Source organism: Amblyomma maculatum, chromosome 9, assembly GCF_055883805.1.
Source record: "Amblyomma maculatum isolate TAMU_Amacu chromosome 9, ASM5588380v1, whole genome shotgun sequence".
NCBI classification, from domain to species: Eukaryota; Metazoa; Arthropoda; class Arachnida; order Ixodida; family Ixodidae; genus Amblyomma; species Amblyomma maculatum.
In genome coordinates this window covers 31,047,682-31,074,616 of record NC_139352.1, presented here as the reverse complement: position 1 = coordinate 31,074,616, position 26,935 = coordinate 31,047,682, and the positions used below count along the sequence as shown (strand labels likewise).

The following is a 26,935-nucleotide window of genomic DNA, read 5'->3' as shown; positions in this document are numbered from 1 at the left end:
GCGATCTCTCCGTCGCACCTTCGAAAAAGAAACTTTTTTAAAAGGCTGTGCGTGACCAGGGCAGAAACGAACTGGCACTGTATGCACCGACGTGAAGACGCGCAACAGTGCATGTACGGCTGCGTAATTGTTGCGCGGGGTTTCAAAATATAAAAGAAATCTCCTTTCTCACTTTTGCTTGTTCTTAGCGGAGCCTCGCTTGGCAAGAGAATCTGGTCTAGCCTGGTGTAGACACACCGAAGGCACTTAATTAATGCTTTTTAGTAGCTGCGCGCAGTGAGTGGGAGTGGTAAATGTCAACTACGCTGGTATGAAGGCCCGATAGTACGTACCGCACGTCGTCCATGCGAACACACTAAGACACTCCAAATTAGAATTGACAAATTTGGCACAGTATACTGGGCACTTTCCTTAAAATATGCCACATTTTCACTTTTTATCGCCTTACACGATGTGGACCTTACTTCATTCTCTCCTTGTAGCCAAGAAAGCGGCAATTTGCCAAATACACGTTGAAACATCCTTTGCCAAAACTGTTATAGGCAAATAAGTATTCTGGCGTTGTTTTAATATGAAACTCTCACGTTCTGAAGTTCAGAATGTCTCTCAGAAAGCAGCAGATGCTAAATAACGCGTGCATCTTATATTAAAACGAGCGGCATGAAGAGATGATGGAAGAATATGAAATCTGTTTTTGATTTATGCATGCGCCCGAGTACGTTTACATGTTCATCCTCTTTTTAGATGCGCTTAAGCTACCACAACATTTTATGCGCACATCAACAGTATTTTATGCCTTCTAGCTAAGGTAGCATCCACTGAGCACAAAATTTTCCAAGATGCGAGCTGTATTTCCTCCTTTTCGTCTCCCTGATGTCAAAAAATAAGCCTCGCTTCGCTGTAGCCCAAAGGCCTCACACCGAAGGGGGCGCCACGTAGCGTCCGCGTACAAACCCACAGGGGGTGGTCTGTACGTGTGCGAAGCTATTCAGTATTTTCTTTTTGCCCCTTTTCTCCAGCTATTCGCCCCCACCTCGTCCGGTGCGGGCACTGCGCGAAGCATTCAGCGAAGTCAAACGCAGAGTATAACAAGGGCGAGGCATTCTTTCAGGGCCCCCTACGGGTCTCACGCTAGGCAGTGTGCGCCTCGTTCTGCTCCCATGGCGTCTTCCACTATCGTCGTCCCGTCTTACTCAGTGACACTCTAAACGCTGCGTGTGTTTCACGCTCGCTGTTCGTTCTCACTCTATAGCCATCGTTACGTGAGGAATGAGAGTGGCATTGAAATAGAGTGCAAAGTCGTTCATTTGCTGATTCCCATAGTTTACTTGCTGCTTCATTTATTTCGATTTTTACACGCACAAGTTCGAAACGAATCGACGATGCGGTATGTCGTAAATGCCAAACTAAGCGACGAAGAAACCTGCTCCCTTTTCATTTTTTTTTTTTTTTAATTTTGATCTCCGTGCGGCGGCTGCGAGAATTACGGCTCTGGCTCGTACCGGATCGTAATTTTCGCACTTGGCACCGCAATTAAGCGCAATGAAAAAAAAACAAAAAAAAAAACAGGTTCGATACACGTGCTGACCTTGCAGTTTGGCATTTACAACACTGCTTCGTTGATGTTTTCCTTTTTTCACGATCCAAGAAACGGCTACTCCTCAGTCTCTGGGCGTTCAAACGAACGACCTCTTTCGGCGCGGTAGAAGCAGATCGTTCGCTACAGTTTCATCTCGATCGAAAACATTTTAATCATAGAGCTTTTTAGCCCGGTTAGCAAGCACACGGCTCAAAAGCGAGAAAAAGTTTTTTGTAACTTGAATATCCCTGAGGCTGGCAGGTTATTTTCTACTTCAATATCCGCTGACTGGCAGGTTATTTGTATCCTACTAACGGTCTTTGCCGTCTATGGTCTTTTGATTACTTTTTTTTTTTTCAGTCTTTGCACGCGCGTGTAGATTGAGCTGATGCAGGCCGAGTGGTGACATTTACGGCAGCTGCAAGGACATTTAGCACTGCAAACGGTGATGGCGCCAGAAAGAGCCCCTCGGGCCTAACGGAGCTCCACTACATCATGCCAAATAGCGCGCTAAAGGTGTTGCAGCAATCTTCGGCCACACATACTGACCCATCTGCAATGGGGATGTCTGAGGAATATCTCTTAGATAAGGGTGGTTCTACCAGCCTGCGTGAGCTGCGTGCCAAAGTGTCGCTATGCAACAGGGAGACTGTCAATTTGCATACCACCTGGAGGCTATGTTTTTGGCACATTTGACGCGTGTAAGGAAACGCGGCGGTTATGTTTTTCGTTTTAAAGGCGATAGCTTTAAGCGCCCTCGTATCGCAGAAAAACCGGTGTCGGCATTGTGGTCGTTACGCGAAAATCAGGAGAAAGTAAAGAAACAAATAAATGTTTTGCGGAAATCTACGGAGTTGAAAACGGTTCCTTCGCAGTGCGGCGAGCACGGAACCGCTACGCCACAGAACCGCATTGCTTCTCTACGAATAAAGGTGGATCTATGCATGCATTACCTTACGACTCTCAGCTAATGCTTAGGTGTCATTAGAAAGAAACTAATTATAGAAGTAATAGTTAAGCGAGTGGCAATGGACACTTCCGCTTTGCTTACCTGCGATGCGGCGCTCACTGGAAAAATCCTTCAATCATTCGGCGCGGTCGCAACAGATGGTGCGAGCCGCCGCCCGATTCAAAGCCTTATACATCCATCCATCCATCCATCATCTTCAAGCAGTGCAGTTTAAAATCTATCGCGTTGAATTCGTAAAGGCGAAGCTTATATATATATATATATATATATATATATATATATATATATATATATATATATATATATATATATATATATATATATATATAATTGGTTCACAGGAAGGGAAAGGCGCAGTATCTGTCACACTTGCTATGTGGACACCTGAACCGCGCCGTAAGGGAAGGGATGAAGGTGGGAGTGAAAGTGGAAAGAGAGAAGGAGGAGCCGTAGTGGAGGGCTACGGAGTAATTTCGACCACATGGGGATCTTTAACGTGCGCTGACATCGCACAGCACACGAACGTCTCTTCGTTTCGCCTCCATCGAAACGCAGCCGCCGAGGTCGGGTTCGAACCCGGGAACTCCGGACAGTAGTCGGGCGTCTTACCACTGTACCACGCCGGCGGGCCGCGAAGCTCACGCGTATTCATTGTGTGTGTGTGTGTGTGTGTGTGTGTGTGTGTGTGTGTGTGTGTGTGTGTGTGTGTGTGTGTGTGTGTGTGTGTGTGTGTGTGTGTGTGTGTGTGTGTGTGTGTGTGTGTGTGTGTGTGTGTGTGTGTGTGTGTGTGTGTGTGTGTGTGTGTGTGTGTGTGTGTGTGTGTGTGTGTGTGTGTGTGTGTGTGTGTGTGTGTGTGTGTGTGTGTGTGTGTGTGTGTGTGTGTGTGTGTGTGTGTGTGTGTGTGTGTGTGTGTGTGTGTGTGTGTGTGTGTGTGTGTGTGTGTGTGTGTGTGTGTGTGTGTGTGTGTGTGTGTGTGTGTGTGTGTGTGTGTGTGTGTGTGTGTGTGTGTGTGTGTGTGTGTGTGTGTGTGTGTGTGTGTGTGTGTGTGTGTGTGTGTGTGTGTGTGTGTGTGTGTGTGTGTGTGTGTGTGTGTGTGTGTGTGTGTGTGTGCAGGCATCTAGAACAGCATGTAACAACATGTGAGGCCGCTATTAAAAACCTTTATTTATTTATTAAAGCCAGCTGGCTTTATTAAATTATACAGCTGTTTGCAGGTCAGCGTCAGGCGCTCACGAAAAAGCAAAACACAAATCAGGCAGTGCTGAGGGATGTGAGATGGGCATATCGCTAGAAGCGCGGTAAGCAACAAAGAAAATATTATATAAAAAACGCCTGAGGCAGCTTGGCCGAAAGGAGACGGGCTGCTAATATTTGTAGATTACTTGTTGTGACACAGAGGTGATTCACAGTTGCGGCAGGGGACTGTAAAACTAATCACTATAATATACGTATGGAGAACACCAGGAGGGGAAATAAAGAGCTCTATATGAGCGCCGGGTCAGAGAGACAGTGAGTGAGAATGGGGTTCGTTCAAAAAAAAAATTGAAGAAAACAGGCCTGAACACCGATAGAAAAGGAAAAAAGGACGCCACGGAGAAATCTTTCTCTGACAGTTCAAAATACAGAATACTGATGCCTGAAGTAAGATCAGTGTTTCTTACAACTCGATGGTGCAAAAAAAAATTGAACTGATGTGGGGAGTCATGCGCCATGTCTATATTTTGCTAGAATGCGGCGCTTTGATCCGAACGTCGATCGATACATGCACAGTCACTCTATGCCGCGAGGTTTTGTGATAACAAAGTTAACATGGATGCATGAGCAACCTACGTCAGTAAAAGCGATTAGATCGTTGACGGGTTACCAGAAGGGCGTCGCCTAAAGTTTTCCGGATTTGAGACGCGTGTAGCATCAAATTCAGTAAGTTTTGTGCATAAGAAGAGTAGAATTTCTCACTGGAGCCTCTAGGTTCTTACAGTTACCAACCAACACGATATCCCCGTAACCACCCCGTTTCAAAGGTTGTCCGCTCCAAACACCCATGCATTGCACCAACAGGGAGAACCACTGCGACAGCAACCAGCTCCACGCAATAAATGTTCTACATTGGAAAACCAATTTTGCGTTATGGTTCACTCATTCGAGGGGTCGCTGGAACTTATGAACGTCGAACTATACCAGTGGTAGCTTACATATAGATCTATACGGTACATCATTACTCCCCGTTCACGGACACCCGACGCAGCCCCGATTTAAGGTCTACAACGCATGCCAGTCCGAAGGGAAGCGGAAGTCAACAGCGTATCGAGCACAGCCGAAACTATTTAGTCACACAGTTTCTCGCGCGCGGCGTGCCATGAAATCGACTCGAAGGCGACAAGCGTTCTACTACGCTTCGAAGTCGGCGGGACTGCCGGGCGCACCTTGGTAACGACCGCATCGCCTTGTCAGCGCCGAGTCCCCGCGTTGAAAATGCCCTGAAAACATGGAGGAAAAAAAATATAAACTTCGGGAGGAGCGTAAAGCGGACATTTGTTAAGCTTGGCCGTAGAAAGCAAAAGACAGCAGGTCGGCCTCGCGAGACGGCCCGTGGTGGGTTATATTCGCCTGGCCGGGTCAAACTGGTACTAACGTATCGCACATTTTGACACGGGCTCAGAGAGAGAGAAAGAAAGGCTGCGAGCGAACGAACTTAGATTGAGGAGGCCGGCAGCATGAGGTCACATTTTCTCTAGAGTCATTTTCATTTTCGCGCCTGAAAAAAAGGTCAGTTGCTACTAGACTGGACGTTGTTGAAGGCGACAGAGGTTGCACTTCCCGGATCTTAGCCGCAGTGAAGAGACAGGACACCGAAACAGTCTTGAACCGACTGTGAACGTCGCTTGCGCGAACCGCCCCTTTGCGTCCACAGATGTGAAGAAGACTCGCTAGTACTGCGCGTGTGCAGAAGCAATAGTTCAATGGTGGCGTCTGCTGATGTTTAGATGGACACATATGAGGAAGAGTAGGCCGCTGTATGTTTTTGCTGAGGTACTGTTATATGCATGTTAACGAGTATATACCAGGTTTTTCAAGGAAGCCGGCCACTATAATAATTGGTTGACAGGAAAGGAAGGTGCAGTATCTGTCACACTTGCTCTGTGGACACCTGAACCGCGCCGTAAGGGTAGAAATGTTTGGTTGTGGTTTGTGGGGTTTAAGGTCCCAAAGCAACTCAGGCTATGAGAGACGCCGTAGTGGAGGATTCCGGGAATTTTGCCCACCTGGGGTTCTTCAACGTGCACTGACATCGCACAGCACACGGGCGCCTTGCTTTTCGCTTCCATCGAAAAGCGGCCGCCGAGGCCGGGATTCGATCCGGCGTCCTTGGGGAACAGTAGTCGAGCGCCGTAACCACTGCGCCACCCCGGCGGAATGTGGGAGTGAAAGTGGAAAGAGAGAAGAAAAACCGTAGTGGAGGGCTACGGCGACTAATACTTGAAAATAAGCTTTTTAAGACAAGACGGCTTTTGCAGCCCTATTGTGCCAGTTCATGGCGGACATCACCAAAGAAGGAATAATGTTAACTAGTAAGCTGGTTAACTAATTTCTGGTAATAAACTTTTCAACTATTACAGTTAAAGCTTCTAGTTGTAATCAGACATTTTTATCTGCTGATTATTAATAAACGTATTGTGAAACGTATTAATTTTGACATTTCGAAAACGCAGTTACTATTGGCGGCGCTGTAGCTCGGCAAATTCGTGTATGTCTAAAAACGAACGCTTTTGAAAATCTCGAGCTCTAAGCACTGATCCCAGCGCCGTCGATCTGTGGTGCAACTGCCCCATCACCTTCAGTTTCCCGCCTGCGGTGCAGCACTCGCCGCTATTCGCTTCTCCAGCCCACACTGGACAGAGTAAAATTAGCGCCATTGATTGAAGGGGACGGCGCTGTGGGCGTACTTAGAGCATGGGTTGTCGAAAGCAAGCGTCTTGTTGCGTGAGACAGTCAAACTTTTTCGACCCATGGCGCCGAGAGTAATCGTTTTCTTTTTCAAGATGCTAAAAAAGGATATAGCTATTAATGAAGGCCAGCTACAAATCGACGATTGCGAGTAGACCCATAACTGCAATGGTTGAAAGTTAATTCTCAGAGAGTAGTTTAATCAACTTGGTAGTTTGCGTTATCTCGTGCACGCCGGCCGCGTGGCCACATCCAGCTAGGGCTTAAAGTCAGGGGGGTCTCGGGGGGTCTGAGACGCCCCCCCCCCCCCCTCATTAGCCTTTAAGAGGCGTATCAGACCCTTCCTCGCTAGAATATTATATAATGACTGCATGAATGCGGAGCAGCTAGACTGCCACTTTTTTTTCTTTCCAGTGGTTGTGAGAACAATCCTTCTCTGGCACTCCGGCAGTTTCTCGGTAAATTTTAATAAGAAGCTATTAGCACATTTTCTAAAACCCGAGAAGGAGAAAAATTGTTTCTCCCCTTAAATTTGTATAAAACCATGTATCAGGCAGGCCATCAGCTGTTTTCTGTCTCCCTCTTTATTTCCCTTTCCACTTGTACTCGAACCACTGAAACAGCTGGAACCAGATTTTAAGCACTGCATCCAGCCAATAGAAGGACACGCATCTCATGAAAGGAAAATTAGTTACGTCAGTGCGGTGTTCTAGAAGATAACGTGGCTAACCTCACTCTTCCTAGCGAACAGAGACCATGCAAAAGTAAACGTAAGGCGGCAGTAACGCCATCTCATGTACGGAAAGCTTTCTAGTCCAATGCGATTAGACTCGGCGCGAAAACCGAAACATCGGATGTCTCGAGTCGCGCCAATATGTCTCGTTCTGCCCTTACCCCTTTCACCCGTATTGCTCGCACCATAAGAGCTGAACTAATTTTTTTCTCCTCCTTACGCCCGCTCCCCCCTACCTTCCCCGTTTCGTTGTGAGAGCGACCTCGAGCTGACTCCGCGGTGCACTTGCGCTCTTTGTCTTTTGCTGCGGGACACGGTGAAGAGAAAGCTGCAGCTGTTGTGTGGGTTCTCGCTTCTCGTTTTTTGTCGCAGTAGCAGCATCGTTTAAATGCTCTTCATGTTGCGGCAAACATGAAATAAGAAGAAAACCAGCCTGAACCACTAGAAATAAATACGCTGAGGCGTTTCTAGTCGTAATAGAAATGGAGAGGCCCATGAGGAGGCGGGAAAGATAAATTCTGGTTATGGAATTCCGGACATCCACAGTTTGCGGGCGTACGCACAACTTTTCTAGGCAAAAGCCTCGTATAGCTCACGAGAAGCGGAGTCTGAGACCGGAATTTGTCCACAGATGCTATCCACAAAATGTGTCCACGAAGAGTGGTACCAGTACGTGATCGCAGCAGACGGACAGGGGTGTACGATTATGGAAAAAGCACGAAGAGGTGTGTAATATGCCGCAACTAGTAGCTTATGACGTCATTTATATAATATAGTCTGATGACAACTATACTTGCAAAATCATATTGACATCATTAGTGTCATGACAAAGTGATGAGTTCTAAAATAGTGGAGTAGTATGTCCTAACTTGCCATTGATGGTGTCAATTCATGACATCGCCTCAGACAACGATGACCTGCCAAAAAAGGGATGTAGTCATGTGTCACGGCAATGTATATGCCATGAGTGACTTCTGAAAATAGTGGCCGCGTGGTGCATCATAAATAAAAAATACGATGACGTCATCAAGTAAAATGACCAGGATGACATGCAAAAACGTGATGTCATCTGGTCACTTGGCAAAGTCGCATGACCTACAAAAATTATTGACGTCATTAGGTCACATAACCACGATGACTTGCAAAGTGATGTCAGTCACGTATGTGACCAGAATGACTTACAAAAACCGATGTGAAGTCACATGACTAGGATGACAAGCAAAAAGTAATGGCGTCAAGTAACATCACCAAAATGACTTGCAAAAGTGTGCCGACGTCCTCAATTCACATCACCTGGATGACTTCTAAAATGTGCTGGCGTGATCAAGTCATCAAGTAACGTGACGAAGTAGCATGACAAGGATGACATGCAAAAAATGATGACGTGTCTAGTATCGCAGTAACAGCAGTGACGCTCAGGCTTTCGTACTTCTCCAGCGCAAGTTCTGCAGTTCTCTCGTAGTTCTGCCACTTTGATGCATCGTCTTTAGATCAGACCAAAAGCTCGCACAAAAATAATGTGCCCGCACGTCCATCGGTTTCTTTTTTTTTTTTCACATGATCTGTATTCATGTTGTGTATTATTGCAAGTATCAAAGTTTTCAAAAATAAGTAGCGGCACCTTATGACAGGTAATTACATAAATATATCTAAATACGCATATCAAAATGACAACAAATTGGCGCGGACTACTCAGAACGCCCTTATTGTAACGCAGTTGTTAAAAAGATGACTAGCTTATTTTCAAAAGCTCGTTTTTCAAAAGCTTTTTCAAAAGCTGTTCAGAAGCTGTTTTCAAAAGTTCGTTTTTAAGAGTCCATAGAAAACAGATGCGGATTAAGAACTTGCGGGGTGTCTGAGGGGCATATTGTCGCGGTATAATCAGTAGCGCTCGTATTCTCGTGCTACGTACTCTTCTGTCTGTTCTTGCAGTAAACATTTTCTAAATAAATAATACTCCTCCTCCGTATTGTTTTATTCTCCCCCTCCCTCTGCTGGGCAGTCACTGCAGAAGCTTAGCCACGCCAACCTGGTCAAGCTGAAGGAGGTGGTGCGTGAGGACAACACCCTGTACTTCGTGTTCGAGTACATGCGCGAGAACCTGTACCAGCTGATCCGCGAGCGGGAGCAGCCCTTCTCGGAGGCCGCCATCCGCGCCATCGTGCAACAGGTACTGCGCGGTCTGGCCTTCATGCACAAGCACGGCTTCTTCCACCGCGACATCAAGCCCGAGAACCTGCTCTGCATGGGACCCCAGCTGGTGAAGATAGCCGACTTCGGTTTGGCCCGAGAGATCAGATCGCAGCCACCCTACACGGACTACGTTTCCACCAGATGGTGAGGACCTTTAGTGCGGATGTGCGCGTGTCTTGTGCTGCTTAGAGAACACCCATGTTTTTTTCGGGCTCTTCCGCCCTGTACAGCGTATGGGAAGCTTTGCGACGCAGAAATGATCAAGCTAGAGTTAGTGTGCATAGAGTAAAGTTGAGTTAAAGCAGACGAAGAATGAAGCAGTTTCTGTGGCGGGAATAACAAATTAACTTGAAAGGTGCAAAAATAGCACTGCTAAACATTGAAGCAGTTGTCGCTTTATAACAAATTTCTCCGCCCAAGTATGAAGAAGGCAAAGCCTAACAGTTTTGTAGTTAACAGCGCACCAACCTTTTTTTGTTCAAAGCATCAGTTGTGCTGCTCCAATCCCACATACTTTCGGCAACAGAGGCATATTCCTACCTCAAACAACAGTAAGTTGATGCAATTATAGCAATCGGGAAAGGTATTTAACCACGGTGCTAGAAGCCTTGAACTTAGTCATTAGAAAAAATCGAAAGTTTGGTTAAAAGCCTTGTAACTGCGAGAGCTTCGCATATTTTTAAGTGACAATCTGTTTCCGTTGGTGTTCTCAATATCTATTAAGTGAACTCTACCGCAAGTCCTGGCAGCACACCCTGCTTCTGATAGCAAGTGCGTTATTTTATTGCCTCATAGGCCTGTTCGTGTTTAGAGTGTGCAACAGCGGGCACGCGAAGTCCCACATGCTTTCATCAGAAAATTTCCCTGTCAACAGCGCCGCCTGAGAAAGCATTAGTGTCACGCCCGTGCTGTCAAGAAAGCTTTCGCGATGCGTCGTCGCTTCGACAAGAGAAACGAGTGCCTCACACGTGCACCTCTGATCGGACGTCCGCAACGCATTTCGATTCCCGCGACAGCACGTGAATGGCTGCCTGAGAAAGAGCAGGTGCGTCGAGCCTTCCAGTCGCGCGTGAAACGCCGACGGGTTTTAGCTAAATTCGCTCCCCCACTCTTCATTGAAAAGAATCAAAGTAATAGCATCGGCTTGCGAAAGAAAGTTTGTGGGGGGGAGCCGGGCACTTTATTTGCGATGAGGCCAAAATCGATGTGCAGATCCTTGATGCCATTCAACGAAATACAAATTGCTTGTAAAGGGTACGAAGGATGTTATTCTTACGTAAACAGTGAGTTGGTCTCCCTGAGACCACTAAAGTTGAGGTGGCGTAGAAGGAAGGCCCGGTGTTGACATCGAAATTCCGCGGGGCCACGAATAGTCTAGTATTTTGAAGATTGTGAATAGCCAATGGAAGAACAGGAGAGATGATTGATAAACCTGACTGTAAATGTCGAACACCCGCCCGGCGTTTCAATATCAAAGCGGAGTGCACAATTTATAATCTATATAATATATACTATTCTTGTTGTAAGCTGTTCGGAAGGTGTACATTAAAGGGCAGATTTTCTATAGACTTCCAGATACAGCACGATCTATACTATAATTGCGAAAAAAAGTTTTCCCATCTACCACCTTGCTATCCTTTTTCACGGTCCAAAAATCATCGACTGCGAGCACTTTTAATATCCGCAGCAAGTCTCATCAGTCAGAAAACGTTAGCTCATTATAAAGGCTCAGTTTCTTTAGACAATCTTCCAAATATTATGTATAGATCCCTTTTGACTTTAAAGTCATTTTGCATCTGTCTTGGGTTTTCTCTCTTTCTCCCACCTTCCTCCCTTCCCTTACGGCGTGGTTCAGGTGTCCACAGAAACAAGTGTCACAGATACTGCGCCTTTCCTTTCCTGTGAACCAGTTATTATTATTATTATTATTATTATTATTATTATTATTATTATTATTATTATTATTATTATTATTATTATTATTATTATTATTATTATTATTATTATTATTATTATTATCTTTATCGGATAGCGTTCATGTCATCAAAGGAGTTAAGTCCAGCTTTTCTGAACACCGCTTTGAAGTGTAAGAAACTAACGAATATTATAAGATACTGTCGTGATAATATTGGTGTGCTTCTAAACCTTGTACCGCGTTCCCACCAAGCAGTCAAGACTGTCGTAAAGAACCAATGAAATGCGTGTTCGAACACGAATGCCAGAAACCTGCAAGCATCCCGAGAGTAATCGGCGGATACATTGATTGTTATGGTGCAGTCTTACAACAGGCTAAAAATTGCGCTCTCATATAGCGTAATTTTGTGAAATGCCCATGTACAGTATTTCTGGATATTTTTTCATAACCGTGCTAGTTTTTTCTGCAGTAGACTAAACTGTCTCATCGTCTGTCTGTATTAATAATAAAAGCATAAGATCATGTGGTGCTGAGAAACGCAGTTTCGATTATTCACACATAGGCTTCTTGTAAACTTGCGCCTTGTGAGTTAATGGTGTTAGACAATCCATCAAGTTGATGTAAATATTTACGCGCCAGCTAGTGGAGTAGCACCGGTTAAAGGGCCCGAGTCTGGACATGTTTTAACAAACAAGGCCAGTGCTTAGAATAGTGCAGCGAAAATAGTCTCTGCCAACTACCGAAGGGGGGGTGTCGAAATCAATCCCTACGTTCTCGTTTCTGCCATCCAGCGCACTCAGGTAAGCCATTGAGTAGCAAGCATACATGCCAACAAAAGCACCCCTCTCGACTTTCGAACTAAAAATCTCCTAGGAGTATCCCTTCCCCGCATTAAAGAATTTATCGCGTAGCAAAAAGAAGGAAGAAAAAATGCCATTAATCGCAACCACGGAGCAAGAAACCTTTAGGAGTGGAAACTATGCTGTTTGCGGCGACCAGAAAAGGTCATATGCCCGCGGCGCCACTATCATGCTGGCGGCACCTGTCGGCGTGAAAAGAAATTACCGCTGTTTCGGTTGCCAAATCGATCAGTCCAGGTTTCTTTTTTGTCGTTGCGGCTCTGTAGACGCGCCGCATGCAGCCGCCACTGCATACGGCCGCGTCATGCTCCGTGCCGTCGGCGCTAAAATTCTGACCTTATCTGGTCGCCCGCGCTCGCTCGCGCTGACGGGAATTTCACCTCCTAAATGGTTTCTTGCTCCGTGATCTCAACATTTAAAAGTATGACGCGATACCGTTAATTGGCCCCGTCTGTATGTTCTCTTGCACATCATCGTTCACGTATAGATGCACTATATGCTACATACAGTTGTAAGGTTACCAGTTAGGGAAGCCCCGCTTTAACCACGTCGTAAGGGCGCGTTTTCATGGTCCTGAAGTGAAGTGTTTAACTCACTGTCCGAGAATCTCAGAGGCAGGTAAAGATCGAGTTGCAGCTCCTGCCATGTCACGTGGTCTCGTGACGTCGTGACGTGACTGCCTGCTGGCCAGTCAGTACCGGATCATGTCACTTGAAAAGTACCACCTGCCAGAGGCTGCCCATGAATTTTTTGCTCACAACGCCTATGACGCCAAATTTTCTGCGGAAAGGGGGCGCTAAAATACCCACAAAGCGGGGCCATGATGTCGGCATTTGAGCAGTCCATTAGACTGCACGCCTCCTGCTAAGATCGGAGGAAGAGGACGAATCACGCTCGTCTCACAAGATGATTGCAGCGCTGTAAAGGCAGGGGATCCGTGGTCCATTCGTGATCATACGCACTATAATAGGTAACTGTGCTCCTCAGTGCTTCTCGCCCTTGCGTATACTATAATAGATAATTGTGCTCCAACTGTCGCTCCCATCAATACGGAGGCGACAAGCGCGGAGGAACACATTTGCCTATGGTAGTGCACATGATCACGATTGGGCTAGCTTGCCTGTGCCTTTGGCAGTGCTGCAAACATCTTGTGAGATGAAGTATAGTTGAGCATGAAAAGAGAAACTTTTCGGAGACAGAAGGGAGAATTAGATTCACTACGATGGCTGCAACTCCGGTATACTAATGAGTCTTGAAAAAAATTAGCTGGGGTTTAGCTTTAGTTAAATCCGGTAGGTTGCGTAAGCAAAGCTTACGTCTTCTCTGTCTGTTCTTTCTTTTTTTTTCTGCTTCTGCGGCGCGGCGCGGCGGGGCTATACCGACCGGGTTTACCCGACGGCTTGAAGAAGGGTCCCATCTGCGGTCGGTCTAAAGGTCAAACGTGGCTACCGGCCGGGTTTACGCGACGGGCTGAAACCTAGTGTAGTATTGCTGACGCAATAAAAAATACTTGCGTCCGCGAGCTCCGGAAATGGTGGCTCACAATCACTGTAGTAAACAAATTTCCCGATTTAATGTGGTCAGTGGTCGTTTTATTTAAGGAATAAATTCGATTGCGAAACCTTTAATCCGTTCAGGCAACATATTTCAATATACACCAAACAAAAGGCATAGCTCTCTGGAATATGTGCGATCAATGCAAACAGCTCCATTTTCCTATGACAAGGTCACCTCCGTTCTCAAAGTCGCTAAAGAGAGCTGCAGAAGAGCTAGTACCACACCGATCTTTTGCAAAGGTGCAATATTTCAAAGCTTGACGCGGTGAGATACTGACCGACACGGCCGTGCATGTCCACACGCATGCGCACTACGGCAGGTACCGGGCTCCGGAGGTCCTTCTCCGCTCGACGACGTACAGCTCTCCGATCGACCTGTGGGCCGTGGGGTGCATCATCGCCGAGCTGTACACACTGCAGCCTCTCTTTCCTGGTCGCAACGAGGTGGACCAGCTGTTCCGCATCTGCGCCGTACTGGGCACGCCCGAGCAACGAGACTGGCCCGAGGGATACCAGCTGGCCGCTGCGCTACAGCTCCGCTGGCCACACTTCCCGCAGGGCTCGCTGGCCGCTGTGGTGCCCAGTGCTAGCAGGGAGGCCCTGGTGCTCATGAGAGACTTGCTGCGCTGGAATCCCGCGCGGAGGCCCACTGCACTCCTGGTGAGTAATTCCCCATAGCCCACCACGCTCGGTGCATTTCTTTTACACGAGCTTGCAATCAGACTAACTTGAGTTATATGTTTCTAGTGATTCGTTATGCACAATTACGAAAAGACGGACACTGGGACCGGAGACAGACGGGTATAGGAAAAGAGGCTATAGTATAGGATGACGAATGAAATATATTAGTCATATGACCAAGGATGCAGCTTTGCCGCAGATGTGGAAAATTTCCCTCGCGTGCTAGACGACGCGGTTTGAATCCCGGCGTTGTCGTAGTTCTCCACGGGATAAAAGTCAGTCGGAGTGTCCATGGCATTGGACAGCTGGGGTATGACTTTGTGCGGAAACCGTAACCGACAACACAACATTTCATATCAGCACAATTTGGCCAACCTTGTGTAGTGCTTCTTCACCACTCCAAATAATCCCCTGCCTTCTGTTCCGAACGGCTGGGGAACTGCAGCCTGTCTCTAGACGGCACAGAAGCAAATTCTCTCAAAAGGAGGAATGTCTGACAAAAAATGGTAGTTCCTGAAACCTGTTAACCCTATAGACAGAGCATAACTAACAGAGCTGTCAGAGCTAATCGTAAGCTTGGGGTAAAAGGCATAAGGAAGAGTAATATATAGAAAATTCAGTGTGCTATAAAGAACGGAGGTAGCCCAGAAACCGTCAAGTGGGAACTAAGCAACAGCAAAAATCAGGTGTGCGCTAAGAGAGTGTAAACGACAATTGTTAAAGCAACCGACGATTTCTATACAAATCTATACAGTAGCCGAAGTAATCAGAACAGTAATAAGATAGTCAGTAGCGCAAAACAGTTTGGAATACCACCGGCAAAAAGGAAGTCTCAGTACTAATTCAAAGAGAGAAAGCAGTCGATATGGATCAGATAACTGCAAATCTCCTGAAGGCTGATGGGGAGACGACTTATAGAAAAACCAGTCACCCTGTATGCGCAGTGCATTGTTACCTCAAGGGTGCCGAAACATTGTAATAGCCTTATCATAATCATATTCCATACGAGAGTCCCTTTTGTGCGGAATATGATAATTTTAGTCAACAAATTGAAAAATTACAGGTCGATCAGCTTACTGTTTGTTACGTACAAGGTATATTTATTAAGGTAATCGCTAATACAATCAAACCAACCTTATATTTCAATCAACTAAAGAACCAGGCACGCTTGGGTACAGAATTATAAACCAGGTTATTGAGAAATGTGCAGGATAGAGGCTTCTATAAACAGCCTTTGTAGATTACGAGAAAGCATTTAACTCAGTGGCAACCTCAGCAGCCATGCAGACAATGGGAAATTAGACACTATAAGTTTGTATAAAAATTATATGCATGAAAGATGCCTATAATGACTGTACAGCCATGATATTTATATATAAAGGAATAAATTCTCCGTAAGGAACGATGCCAGGTAAGGAGACACACTATATCCAGTACTATTCATCACGCGTTTTGCTGTCAAAAGTCACCGGAAGGTACCTTATTAATCTGCAATCAGTGATGACACTGCCTTGCTAAAGAACTAAAAGACAAAGTACAAAGCATAATGCATATGACTTACATAAACCAGAACCGTGCGTTTTAAAAAAGTATTGTGCGGAGAACTAAAAAAATATTCGAAATTCTCGGAAGGAAACAGCTCTTTGTGGTAGATAGCGATGTATGGAAGTGGTAAGATGATATACCTACTTCGAGCAATGCAGTGAGCGTTAATCCGGATCACTTAACTAAAATATCTAGAAGAATGGGATAAACGACATATCGCAGTTATGCCCCTATATTAGGATTAGCAGCTTGTCAGTGTCCCTCACGGGATTTTGCCGGCCTTCACCTATGGGAAAGAAACGTGGAGGCTAACGAAACGGCCGGGTTCAACGTACATTTAGAGCAATGCGGCGAAGTATGAAAAGTAAGCTGATAGTCGTAACGTTAAGACTAGAGCAGAGAACAGAGTGTGTGACAGAAAACAACTAATTGCATTCTAGTCGAATTCAAGATGAACAGTGCATGGGTAGGTCATGTAATGTGGAGGTAAGATGACTGATGATCGCTAAAGGTAACCAAAAGGATTCTAAAATTTCAAGGATTCCAAGACAATCATAGCAGGGCACGACAGAAAGACAGGTGGGTGGGTGCAATTAGAACGTCTACGGGAAATATTTGGATGCTTGTGGTGCAGTTCCGGTTAATTGGGGCTATATAGCAGGGACCTTTTTCCTGCCGTGCGCGTAGTACTGCTGCTGATGATATTACTAACCACATTAGCCTGCCGTGTTCCGTCCTCAATACCAGGGCTGCAATAATGTCTGCAAGCGTTTCGTAGAAGTCCCTGTTTACTGTAGCTCAAATTGCCAGCCCCCATCACGCCCGAGCCTGTCGTCAGCGTGTCGCCGGGCATACCCTCATTTGCCATAAATCGTTATGGGGCGTGATCACATCGATTGAGGCACGTGTGGCGCGTTGAGCAATGTGGATAGAGCTTGTCGTGATGCAATTCAGATACCTGCTGACAACAAACTTAGGTGTGTTAAGTAAGAGCTTTATGCAATCGATGGTACATTGAGCAGATCGATCGCCTACGTATACTCACGTAGGTGTGCCGTCTATGAACGCCCTTGTCACTTTGCGTGCGACCTCTCGAAGAAATTGTCCTTGAAACACATTCAGCATCCATCCCGTTTTTTCGTACCGGTATCCATCGTTTCTTTCACTGTATTTTCTTCCCTTTTTCCCCTTTCGCTCGTAAAATGGCTAACACTCTCGCAGTGCTATGATTTTGAGGGTACTGCGGATGCTGAACGGCTTTTTAAAACGATGTTAATTGCCTCAAGGCGTCCTCGTTCATATGCTCACGCACAGAGGCCAAAACGGTTGGGTAGAATGCTTGAGTCAGTACTACACACTGCACGCGCGACGCATGGCAATTGGCGCGATTCGAGTTATGTCGCACTCGAGCATGTGTGGCCGCGTTGATGGCGTTGCTTCGGATCAACGTTACTCTGCGCCACTCTTCAGCACCACCAGCAGCCCCTCGAACAGCGTCACATGAAGGGTATGAAAGGTATTTTTAATGCGTACGCGTTCATAAAATCATGCCACACAAAAGTGTTCGTTTGTGTGTCCGCGAAAGGTATTCGCAGAAGTAGTCCGAAGACCGACAAGGTCGATAGAGACGTAGTCCACCAATACTAATTGTATATAGATTGCAGCACACTATGACCAACTCAGTGCTGGCTTCCAAATTTAGGTAGACCACCTCCGAATTTGGTACTCTACACCCCCAAAATTTGGCTTCATCCTAATTTGCCCAAATTGGTGTCCATGCAACCTAATTTGACTATGACATCACACAGTGACATATGACAGTGTTGACACACAAGTTTAGTGATCCATAACAACAGCGCGACAGATGGGACATAGAAGAACGGAAGACAACACAGAGCGCTGACTCACAGAGTTGGAGTTGTCGTGTTATGTTGTGTTGTGTTGTCGTCCGTTCTTCTGTGTCCCGTCTGTCGCGCTGTTGTTATGGATCACCGTGCGCACCAACTCGCCCAACAACTGGCATTATACAAGTTTAGGTGGGCCACCCCCACAATTTGGCATGCTCACGCATGCAACCTCCTTGCTCTTGGTGGCTACGTGCACCCTCGGAAATGTTTCGTCCGACGCCTTGCCCGGCATCGTAAAAAGTGCACCCGTAAATGTGTGTGCGCTCTACAAAACAGAGCAACGGGCTGACCATGTCATTAGCAATCACTGCGTATATGCGAGAGTCAGTACCTGAAACACATTCCACTTATTTTCTCTTGTATATTTCCGAGAACGGTGGCCGTAATATTTTTGTCGACATGTTGGTGTTGTTGTGGCTGTAGGAAGGAGGAAAAGAAAATGCACGGGCCTGCTACTGGCTCTGTAGCTGAGCCACTTCCGCTGCCTCGTGCAGACAGAAGAGAAAATAGACAGGAAAGAAAAAGAAGAGAGAGAGAAAGACGCCTGCCGCAACAACAGCTGTCGTCCACCAACGAAGCAGTGGCGGGTGCAATGACGGCCAGCAACAGATAAAATTCGGTGGCTGGCTAGCCCCCGCCGCAAGCGGCGTTGACCTACCGTCCCAGCCTTGTAGGGCCAGGAACTGCCACCCTTCATCCCTCCCTCACCCCTCAACATGCAACACTCGCGTAGGTTGGGATGGTGTATTATTTAGTCGTCTATGCAGCGCGTGTGGTGTTAAGCAGACACTGCTGGGCGCTGCTCCGGCGACTCTCCCTTTACAGCCACTGCCTCCGAACTCCTTCACAAATGTGTAAATTATGGTTTATGCTTTGGTTTATAGGGTTTGTAGAGTTTAGTGTCCCAAAGAGACTCAGGCTACGATGCGCCATAGTGGAGGACGCCGGAAATCTCGACTACTTGGGATTCTTTCACGTGCGCCGACATCGCACAGCACACCGACGATTTCACCTCCATCGAAAAGCGGCCACCGCGGGCGAGATTCGATCTTAAATCCTTGGGTACAGCAGTTGAGCGCCATAATCACTGTGCCACCGCGGCAGCAAAATGTTTGGTTTGGTTTGGCACTATAAAGAACCCCAGGTGGTCGAAATTTCCAGAGCCCTCCACTACGGCGTCTCTCATAGCCTGAGTAGCTTTGGGACGTTAAACCCCACAAACCAATCAACCAACCAAATTCCGAGTGCGGCGGCCACTTTTCGATGGAGGAGAAAACGCAAGGCGTCCGTGGTGTGCTGTGCGATGTCATTTCGCATTAAAGATCCCCGCGTGGTCGAAACGACTCCGCAGCCCATCATTACGGCGTTTCTCATATTCTGAGTCGCTTCGGGACGTTAATTAACCTCATAAGCCAAACAAACCACCAACACGTACAATAGAGTGAAATGCATACATAGGCGAGTTTACATGGTCCTGACGGTCCTGTCGACAAAGCTCTCGTGATCTAGGTGCATGGGAGGAAAGTAAAAACGATGAAGTGACACATGACAGCTTTTATCATACCTGTGCATCGCACTTCAGAGTGCGCAGCGCTCGGACCATAAGCAACATTGATTACTGCGTTGCGCCAGCGGCGGGGCTATCAATTTCTTCATCTTGTTGCTATGCGACGATGAGATTTGAGGCATATCAAACAGAGCCTACATTGACAATATATATTGATCAGTATTTTGCCGCTTGACAACTCATTAAATATACCTGCAGTCCCAGCCAATCACACTTAAAAAAAAAAAAAAAAAAAAAAAGACGGTGTGTACGTCCCAGCCCCAGTGAAGCCAGATGAGGGCTTTGAAAGTCACGAAGCCTAATCTGCGGTAATTTTTCTCGTTCTAAATAGTTAATGTAATTAGTTAAGAAAATCAGCTGACTTTTTAAATTTTTGCTTTCTTGAAAAATAGCGGACTGAAATGTGCCCACCAAGTGTACCATTTACGCAGATTTTCTTACTGCTGCAGCTCTACTACCCACATTCCGCTAAAACCCGATGTCTGAAGTCGATTTTTCCTGTGGTGGGGAAACTATTTCCAGTGGATACAGACGAGCGACCAGCAAGGGAGGCATGACCAGGCGTCCAGATTTAGCGAATGCGCCGTGAGGGCTGACAATTTTGCCCAATACGCGCTGCTTGTCGGAAGATTCTTCCCAAAATGTAATTACGTATCGCCAGTTTTGAAGTTTTCAGTTGGTGACTATGGTTTCTGCCGAGGATCCCGCAATGGCTAGAGCAATATGGCTGCTTCTTCTCCAACATGTGTGTGTTGAGTACGTATATAGTGCCCCTAGTTATGACTTTACCCTGTTCGGTGGTAAACAGAGCTACCATCTTTCTAGACGAGGAATCTGGTGCATCGACATACACTACAGATGCGTCATTAAGAGAACGTTTGGCCAAAGATTTGGCTCTCTCTGCACGACGTTCAGCGTGGAAATCTGGGTGCATCTTCCGAGGGGTGCATCTTCCGAGGTATCGGTGTGATGACCAAGAGCTCTCGTATATGTTTGCGAAGGTGAGTTGTGAGTTCGCCTTGTAGTTTAATTTATGCCTAGTGTGGACAGAATGTATCTGCCTGTTAAAGTGCCCGATAGCCGTTCGTATTGCGAGATGGTGACCGCTTTAATAATCTCACTTAGAGTGTTATGAACACCGAGACCTAAGACTATCTCTGTTGCTGTGTGAATTGGAAGCCTAACAGCTTGTTTGACGCATTTTCTTGTTACGGCCTGCACTTTCTCTTTTTGAGCTGACTTTAGATGTAAGTGATGGCATATATAGGCTATGCGACTGATCACAAAGGCTTGTACAAGCGGAGAATATTCTCTTCCCTCAAACCGCAGTGGCGGTTACTGATGCGGCGGATGAGTCTCATAATTTGCTGCGAGGTTAATAGAAGCATTTTAATTACATCCCCATTGAAACCGTTTTCTTTTAAGGTTAGACCCATGATTTTAATTTTGGGTACACGAGGAATTGGGACTGCGCCAATATTGAGTACGATGACCGGTGATGGTTCCGCAAGCAATCTGGTTTTGCGGAATATGATAAATTCAGACTTAGCCGGAGAGCAGCGCAGCCCCTGTGGTCTACATAATTTACTACGATATCAATGGCACGCTGGAGTCTCTCCTCAATTTGGCCATCACTGCCCTCTGCAGTCCATAAGGTAATGTCATCCGCATAGAGGTGATGGTGGTTAACTCTTTTATTGCGCCCAAAAACAGGGAACCTGTCAAAGGGCCGGTTGCGCTGGCTTAGAGGAGGTCGGCGGGGATCCCTTGGGATGTCGCGGCCTTCACCGCGCGTTGGATAAGCCAGCATTGGTCTGCTGGCTCGGAAGTACGTGTTTGAGTTGTCTGTGTTGTAGTGTGTACACGTCCGCGCCATGTGTATGAGAGTGGCCGGAGTTGAGCAGTGTTTACACATGGGGGCTATCTGTTCCGGAAAAATCCTGCTGTATAAGAGGGGCTGAGGGAAGCTTCCAGTTCGTGATTTGCGCCATTGGACGGCCTCGCGTCTTGTTAGATCGCGGTGTGCGGGAGGATATGTGCATCTTTGGAGTCGGTAGTGCTGGAGTATGTCCGTGTAAGTGGTGAGTAGTTGGTTGGTTGCACAACTTTTAATTCCATCGGAAATGGGCGTCCTCTTCCCCGCCCCCGGCACGCGTGCCAGGGAAGACGGGGAGTCGTGCGCCCGCAGATTAGAGGCTGGCAGGAGCCTGTTGCGGCCTCTTTCGCCAGATGGACGGTGCGGTGCTGGATCGCAGGGGCCCGCGTTTCGCAGCAGGGGGGACAGTTTTACAGGGAGACCCTTTGTCTTCGTAGTTCTACAGCCACCCTCTGCAATCCAGTTCTGTCATCTGCTCGGCGAGTGCACTGTGTTTGAGCTCCGAAAGCAGGATCGCATATGAGAATACAACGATTGGCTTTAAAAAAGCGAGGCCGACAACCACCCCGTTACCGTTTACCACACAAAAAGCGCGCCGTCATTTTTTCATTCGCGTTATTATTTTATTTTTTTGCCCCCTTTGCTGGAAAGCGACGGCGGCCAGATCGCGGCCGGAGAGGGAGAGAAACAACCGCTCGCGCGTGCGTGAACACGCGCTGGAATGCAGCGCGGAAGTTTTGCCGAGGTCTCCATGGAGGGCGCTGACGCACACAGCGGCGCAGCGCCCCCTGGCCCAGGTTGTCTCCCCTAACGTTGGTCTCCCCTATAGATCACTGGACGTGTGACTCTATGTTGCTTCCTTCTTTTGTTCCTCAACAGGCGCTGCGTTACCCGTACCTGACGGGCACGCCTTCAACGCACTCGCAGTACCCTTCACCACACAGCCGCCAGCCGAGCGTCACCTCGCGCAGGTCCCACCCGGCGCACGTAAGTCTACTGCATTGCATAATACACGAATGCCACGTACGCGCCTGGAGTCGAGCCGCGTGTACGTATACTGACCGCACCCCCTGTCATATATAATAAAATAGTAATTGTTGGTTCACAGGAAGGGAAGGCGCAATATATGTCACACTTGTTTCTGTGGACACCTGAACCACGCCGTAAAGGTAGGGAGGATGGTGGGAGTTTAAGTGGAAAGAGGGAAGGAGGAGCCGTAGTGGAGGACTACGGAGTAATTTCGACCACCTGGGGATCTTTGACGTGCACTGACATCGCACAGCACGCGGACGCCTCTTCGTTTTCGCCTCCATCGAAACGCAGCCGCCGAGGTCGGGTTCGGACCCGGGCACTCCGGACAGTAGTCGGGCGTTTTACCACTGCACCACCACCCCGGCGGGGCCCTGTCATATATGCACGAAATGATCTCTCGTAACGGGACGGAGTTTATTAACGCGGTAGCGTTAAGGAGCCCGTGTCGCAGAAAAGCCGGTGTCGTCGGCGGCGTTGGCTGTGAGCGATAAATCCCGGCATGCACTTCATAAATAAAAGGCAACTTCCAAGATGGGCTGGGTGGGAATCGAACCAGGGTCTCCGGAGTGTGAGACGGAGACGCTACCACTCAGCCACGAGTTCGATGCTTGAAAGCGGTACAAAAGCGCTTCTAGTGAATTCGGTGTTGCCTTAGAAACGTGCCGTAGAACGTTATACTGCGGTGCATATCGGTAATTATAAGCATGTTACAGAAGTCGCAGTTACACGAGTAGCGAAGTACGTTTCCGCTACATTTCTTCTGCGCTCTGGGCACATGCAGAGCCATGTTGCGGCAAACACAGAAGAACCCCTCCTCGCAATGTGCGGCGCTGGCGCGCCACTCGCCCCTGACGTTTCGCCGTGCACCCTCACGGGTTGTAGAATCAAGCGTCTTTCCTTTCTTTAGATCACTATCTTCGCTCACCCGCTTCTCCCCTTCGGGCCGCGCGGGTACTGGTGCGAGGATGCCCTAATACCCTTGCGTTTAATAAGTTTTCTCGCTCTCTCCCCTTCCAACATCCAGCGTGCGTCACTCGAACAGTGGTGTTTAGGCGACGCGGCTCCTCTTTCCGCCCACAGCGCGATTGCTAGGTGCAGCGTCTGATGCCGGACGCGTCTGACGTGATCGCTGCGCCGTAGCGCTTCTGCTGGGAAAGCGTCCCCTGCGATGTGTGCCGAGCTGCTTCCGAGGAATCATGCTTCTGCGTGGTGCTCCCAAGCGAGATAGAGGACGATCCCATCAAGGAGTCAGTCCCATGATCGCGTCCGCCTTCATGGCGCGTCGCTGCCCGGCTTTCTCCCTCCGAGACACCGAGTGCACTTAGAAGTGAAGAGTATGAAAACTATGTCTTTGTGTGACTCAAGAGCATACCGAGCGAATGAGTGGGCGGTGCGAACGAGGTGCAATAACGCTATCGCGTTCCACTCTTGAAGGCGAAGCTTAAGCGTCCTCCAAATTTTTTGCATTCGCGCCCAACTAACAAGTAATAATGGTTTACAGGAAAGGAAAGGCGCAATAATGTCACTCGCAGAATCCCGCTGAGGCATCCGGCGGGCAAATGTCGCCGACGCGAGATTTTCACCTAGAGCCTAGAAAGCCTTTAGTCTTAATAACTGCATGGTTCACAGGAAGGGAAAGGCGCCGTATCTGTCAAACTTGTTTCTGTGAACACCTGAAGTCTTTTTAGGTATCATCACGTCCACACGCTAGCGACCAGATTTTCGCGTAATCAGGCTAGTAAATATTTTGCTTTAAGAACAGATTTAGCCTCTCAAAGGAACCCCTGCAGCAGCTGGCATTGATCGATTCTCACGACGTCGTGGATATTCTCCCTGAAACCTACTATAGCGATGTTTCACGTTGTGGCAGATTAACGTTGTGTTCACCAGGGTTTAATCTGGTTAACCGCGCCTTCGTGAAACTCTGACTCCAATGGCGGAAGGGCATCAGCAGCTTTTTTTTTTTTTTCTTAGAGGGGACATAGTTCAATATTTCAAACACTCTTCAACTGCTAACTTCTAAATGTCCTGTTAAATATGAATAAATAATATTGTTTTTATACAGACAACTATACATTATTTTTATGTCTGATTCATAACTACAAAACGTTACAAGTACATTTCAAGCACTAGGTCAGTTGGAAGTCAGTATATTTTTCAGTTAGCAGTTTTGCAAGAAAATCTCTCAGATTGCGCATGTCATAGGCGCATGCACGTCCTAGTTGTTTAATTAGAAGTGGCAAGTTGGTGGCTCATGGTGGGTAAAACAGCGTAAATTTTGAGGGTGACCCAGATGGTTTTGAAGTCATCACTAGTTGGCCGTAGTCAAATCAGGATTAGCACCAATTTTGGTCAAATTTGGATGATGTCAAATTTTGATGGTTCAGTGGACTAAATATTTAAGGTGACCCGCCTAAATTTAGAAATTATTACTGAATTGGCCATAGGCAGTTACTAAGTCAGTACATATATATACCAATTAGTACCGTCATCGATTAGCTCGCTATAGAGTTTATCAATCTGTGGACGCAGGGATACACAATCTGTGCGGACACTTTCTGTCTCTCGTTAGGTGAGGACATGGCATCGTGTGTCCACCCGATGTAAAGCGGCTAGCACCACTACGTCATGATCATCAGGAGCATTTTTTTTTTTAACTGGCAACGGCTTAACCATGGTTGAATCGATTAGACAGCGTTAGCTCGGTATTACATGGTTTTTGCGTGGTGTAGCGCTTGATTTTGGATTCTACCCATCGAGACCTTTTCATTGATACATGTTAACACTGAAGCATAAAGGTCAATTCTTAATTACAGTTAACTACTTAATGGTAACCAAGACCTACAATTTATCCAGCAATATATGACGATGTTGTAGCGCAAAGTTCAAATCTAATCACGGGAGCTGAAAGTCGTAGCAGCGAACGAGTAAAGTTTTCAACATTTGCATTTAAAAGAGCTAAAATATTTGTGAATTATAGGGCACATGCAGAGATTTTACATTTGACTCAAATAATTACAAAGACCATCTCTACAGTTCTGTTGCATATGAACGCGGCCATTTCTAGATTGCTGCATTTGTGTTGTTTAAGAATTCAATTAATATTAGGAAAGGTTACTACGAATTTGATTCTCAACATCGCAGAAACGTTGGAAAAGGGCACATTTAGGGACACTGCGTTTCACCGAAAAAAAAAGTAACATTGTTATGCTTCGGTTCTGGATCACACGGAGAACTCAAGTTGCGGTGAGAACTGGTTACATGAACGTAATAAGAATTAATTAAAACTGATAAACAAGACTAACGTTAAACAAATGATTATATTTTTTTTTGAATGAGCAAATAGACAATGTTCGAATCTTAAGGCAGGTGTTATGTAAAATGACAATTCTAGCGCTTTTTTAACCTCCTTGGATTTTACTGACGTTTTCACGGTGTGTTCTGTTGTCACTTATATCCTTATATATCTGCGTTTGCTGAAGGACAAAATTCCGGGTCAGCTTTTGATCATGTCAGACAAAGTGACCGCAGCTGTCAATCTGCCTTTTTCACGAGGCCGCTCTGCGCATGCGCAGTTCTTGGCCTCCGTGATCGGCGCAGCTGGAGCTGATCGTGGAGGCCATGCGCAGTTAACGCTCGTTACAGGCGTTTACGACAGATGGCGGTAGCTGTCAAATAATCACATCGCCACTTCGCAGACGGCTGCGTTCCCCAAGGGCGCTTTTAATCAGTAACAGACGAATTTTCAACCAACCCCCAGAGGGCGCCACATCTTGTGAAAAAGGCGGATTCTCGTCGCCCGTTTAGCTGATCAAGGCGCACACACCAGGTTTTGTGGTCGTATCTGTGGCGTCGCAAGTTGGTATATCGTCACATTATAGGTTGGTCGAAACCTACTTCCGGTTCCACTTGCTCGGTTTATGTTGCTTGAAGTGCTTCTAGTCGTATTTTGAAATGCCGTTTCTGTTTATCGTGGATAGATGACATTAGGGAATTCAGTTATGCAATAGTAAACTTAAAATGTTATAACTATTTTCGGACTGGCTCTCAAAAGGTCAGCAAATTTCTTATTTAAAAACACACCGCGGACAATTCGAAGTTGGACAGACTCAAAGCTACCTGATTCTAACTACAAAGACCCATTGTAGTTAAAAATCGGAGCTTTTAAAGGCTGCAAAAAAAAAATAAGAGTGCATGTGTCGTCATCACCGACTGATTTCGGTACTAAACTATAGGTGCGATGCGCCCAAGCCATTTTTTTTTTTTTGCGCGGATCTCAGAGGTTAGGCTTTACCGTCAATCAGTTCAAGATGATAGAGTTCGTTTTGATACGCAGACTTATGAAGTGTGAATCGAGTAGTGGGGGAAATTTTTAAATGTAATGTATTTTGCTCCTGAGCATTATCGATGTACCCAAATAACCATATATGTAGAATTGATTAAAAAAAAACATTAATGCGACTGTCATGACTTTCCGGTTAAAAAGGTATTTGGTGGCTCGCACTCTCACTCATTGCACTTATCCAGTCACTTCATTTCACTCACTCACTCCACTCACTGTTGCTTCTCTTTTTTC

The 26,935-nt window shown here is 46.7% G+C and overlaps 1 protein-coding gene across 1 annotated transcript in view; it reads left to right on the top strand.

The window, feature by feature from the left end:
- LOC146178755 (serine/threonine-protein kinase ICK) overlaps positions 1–26,935 on the top strand; it is a 45,230-nt gene that overhangs the window by 12,416 nt on the left and 5,879 nt on the right. The window contains exons 3-5 of the mRNA XM_084579798.1: positions 9,230–9,564; positions 14,072–14,411; positions 22,207–22,314. Of these exons, the coding sequence (XP_084435924.1) occupies positions 9,230–9,564; positions 14,072–14,411; positions 22,207–22,314 (783 nt within the window). The remainder of the gene's footprint in view (positions 1–9,229; positions 9,565–14,071; positions 14,412–22,206; positions 22,315–26,935) is intronic.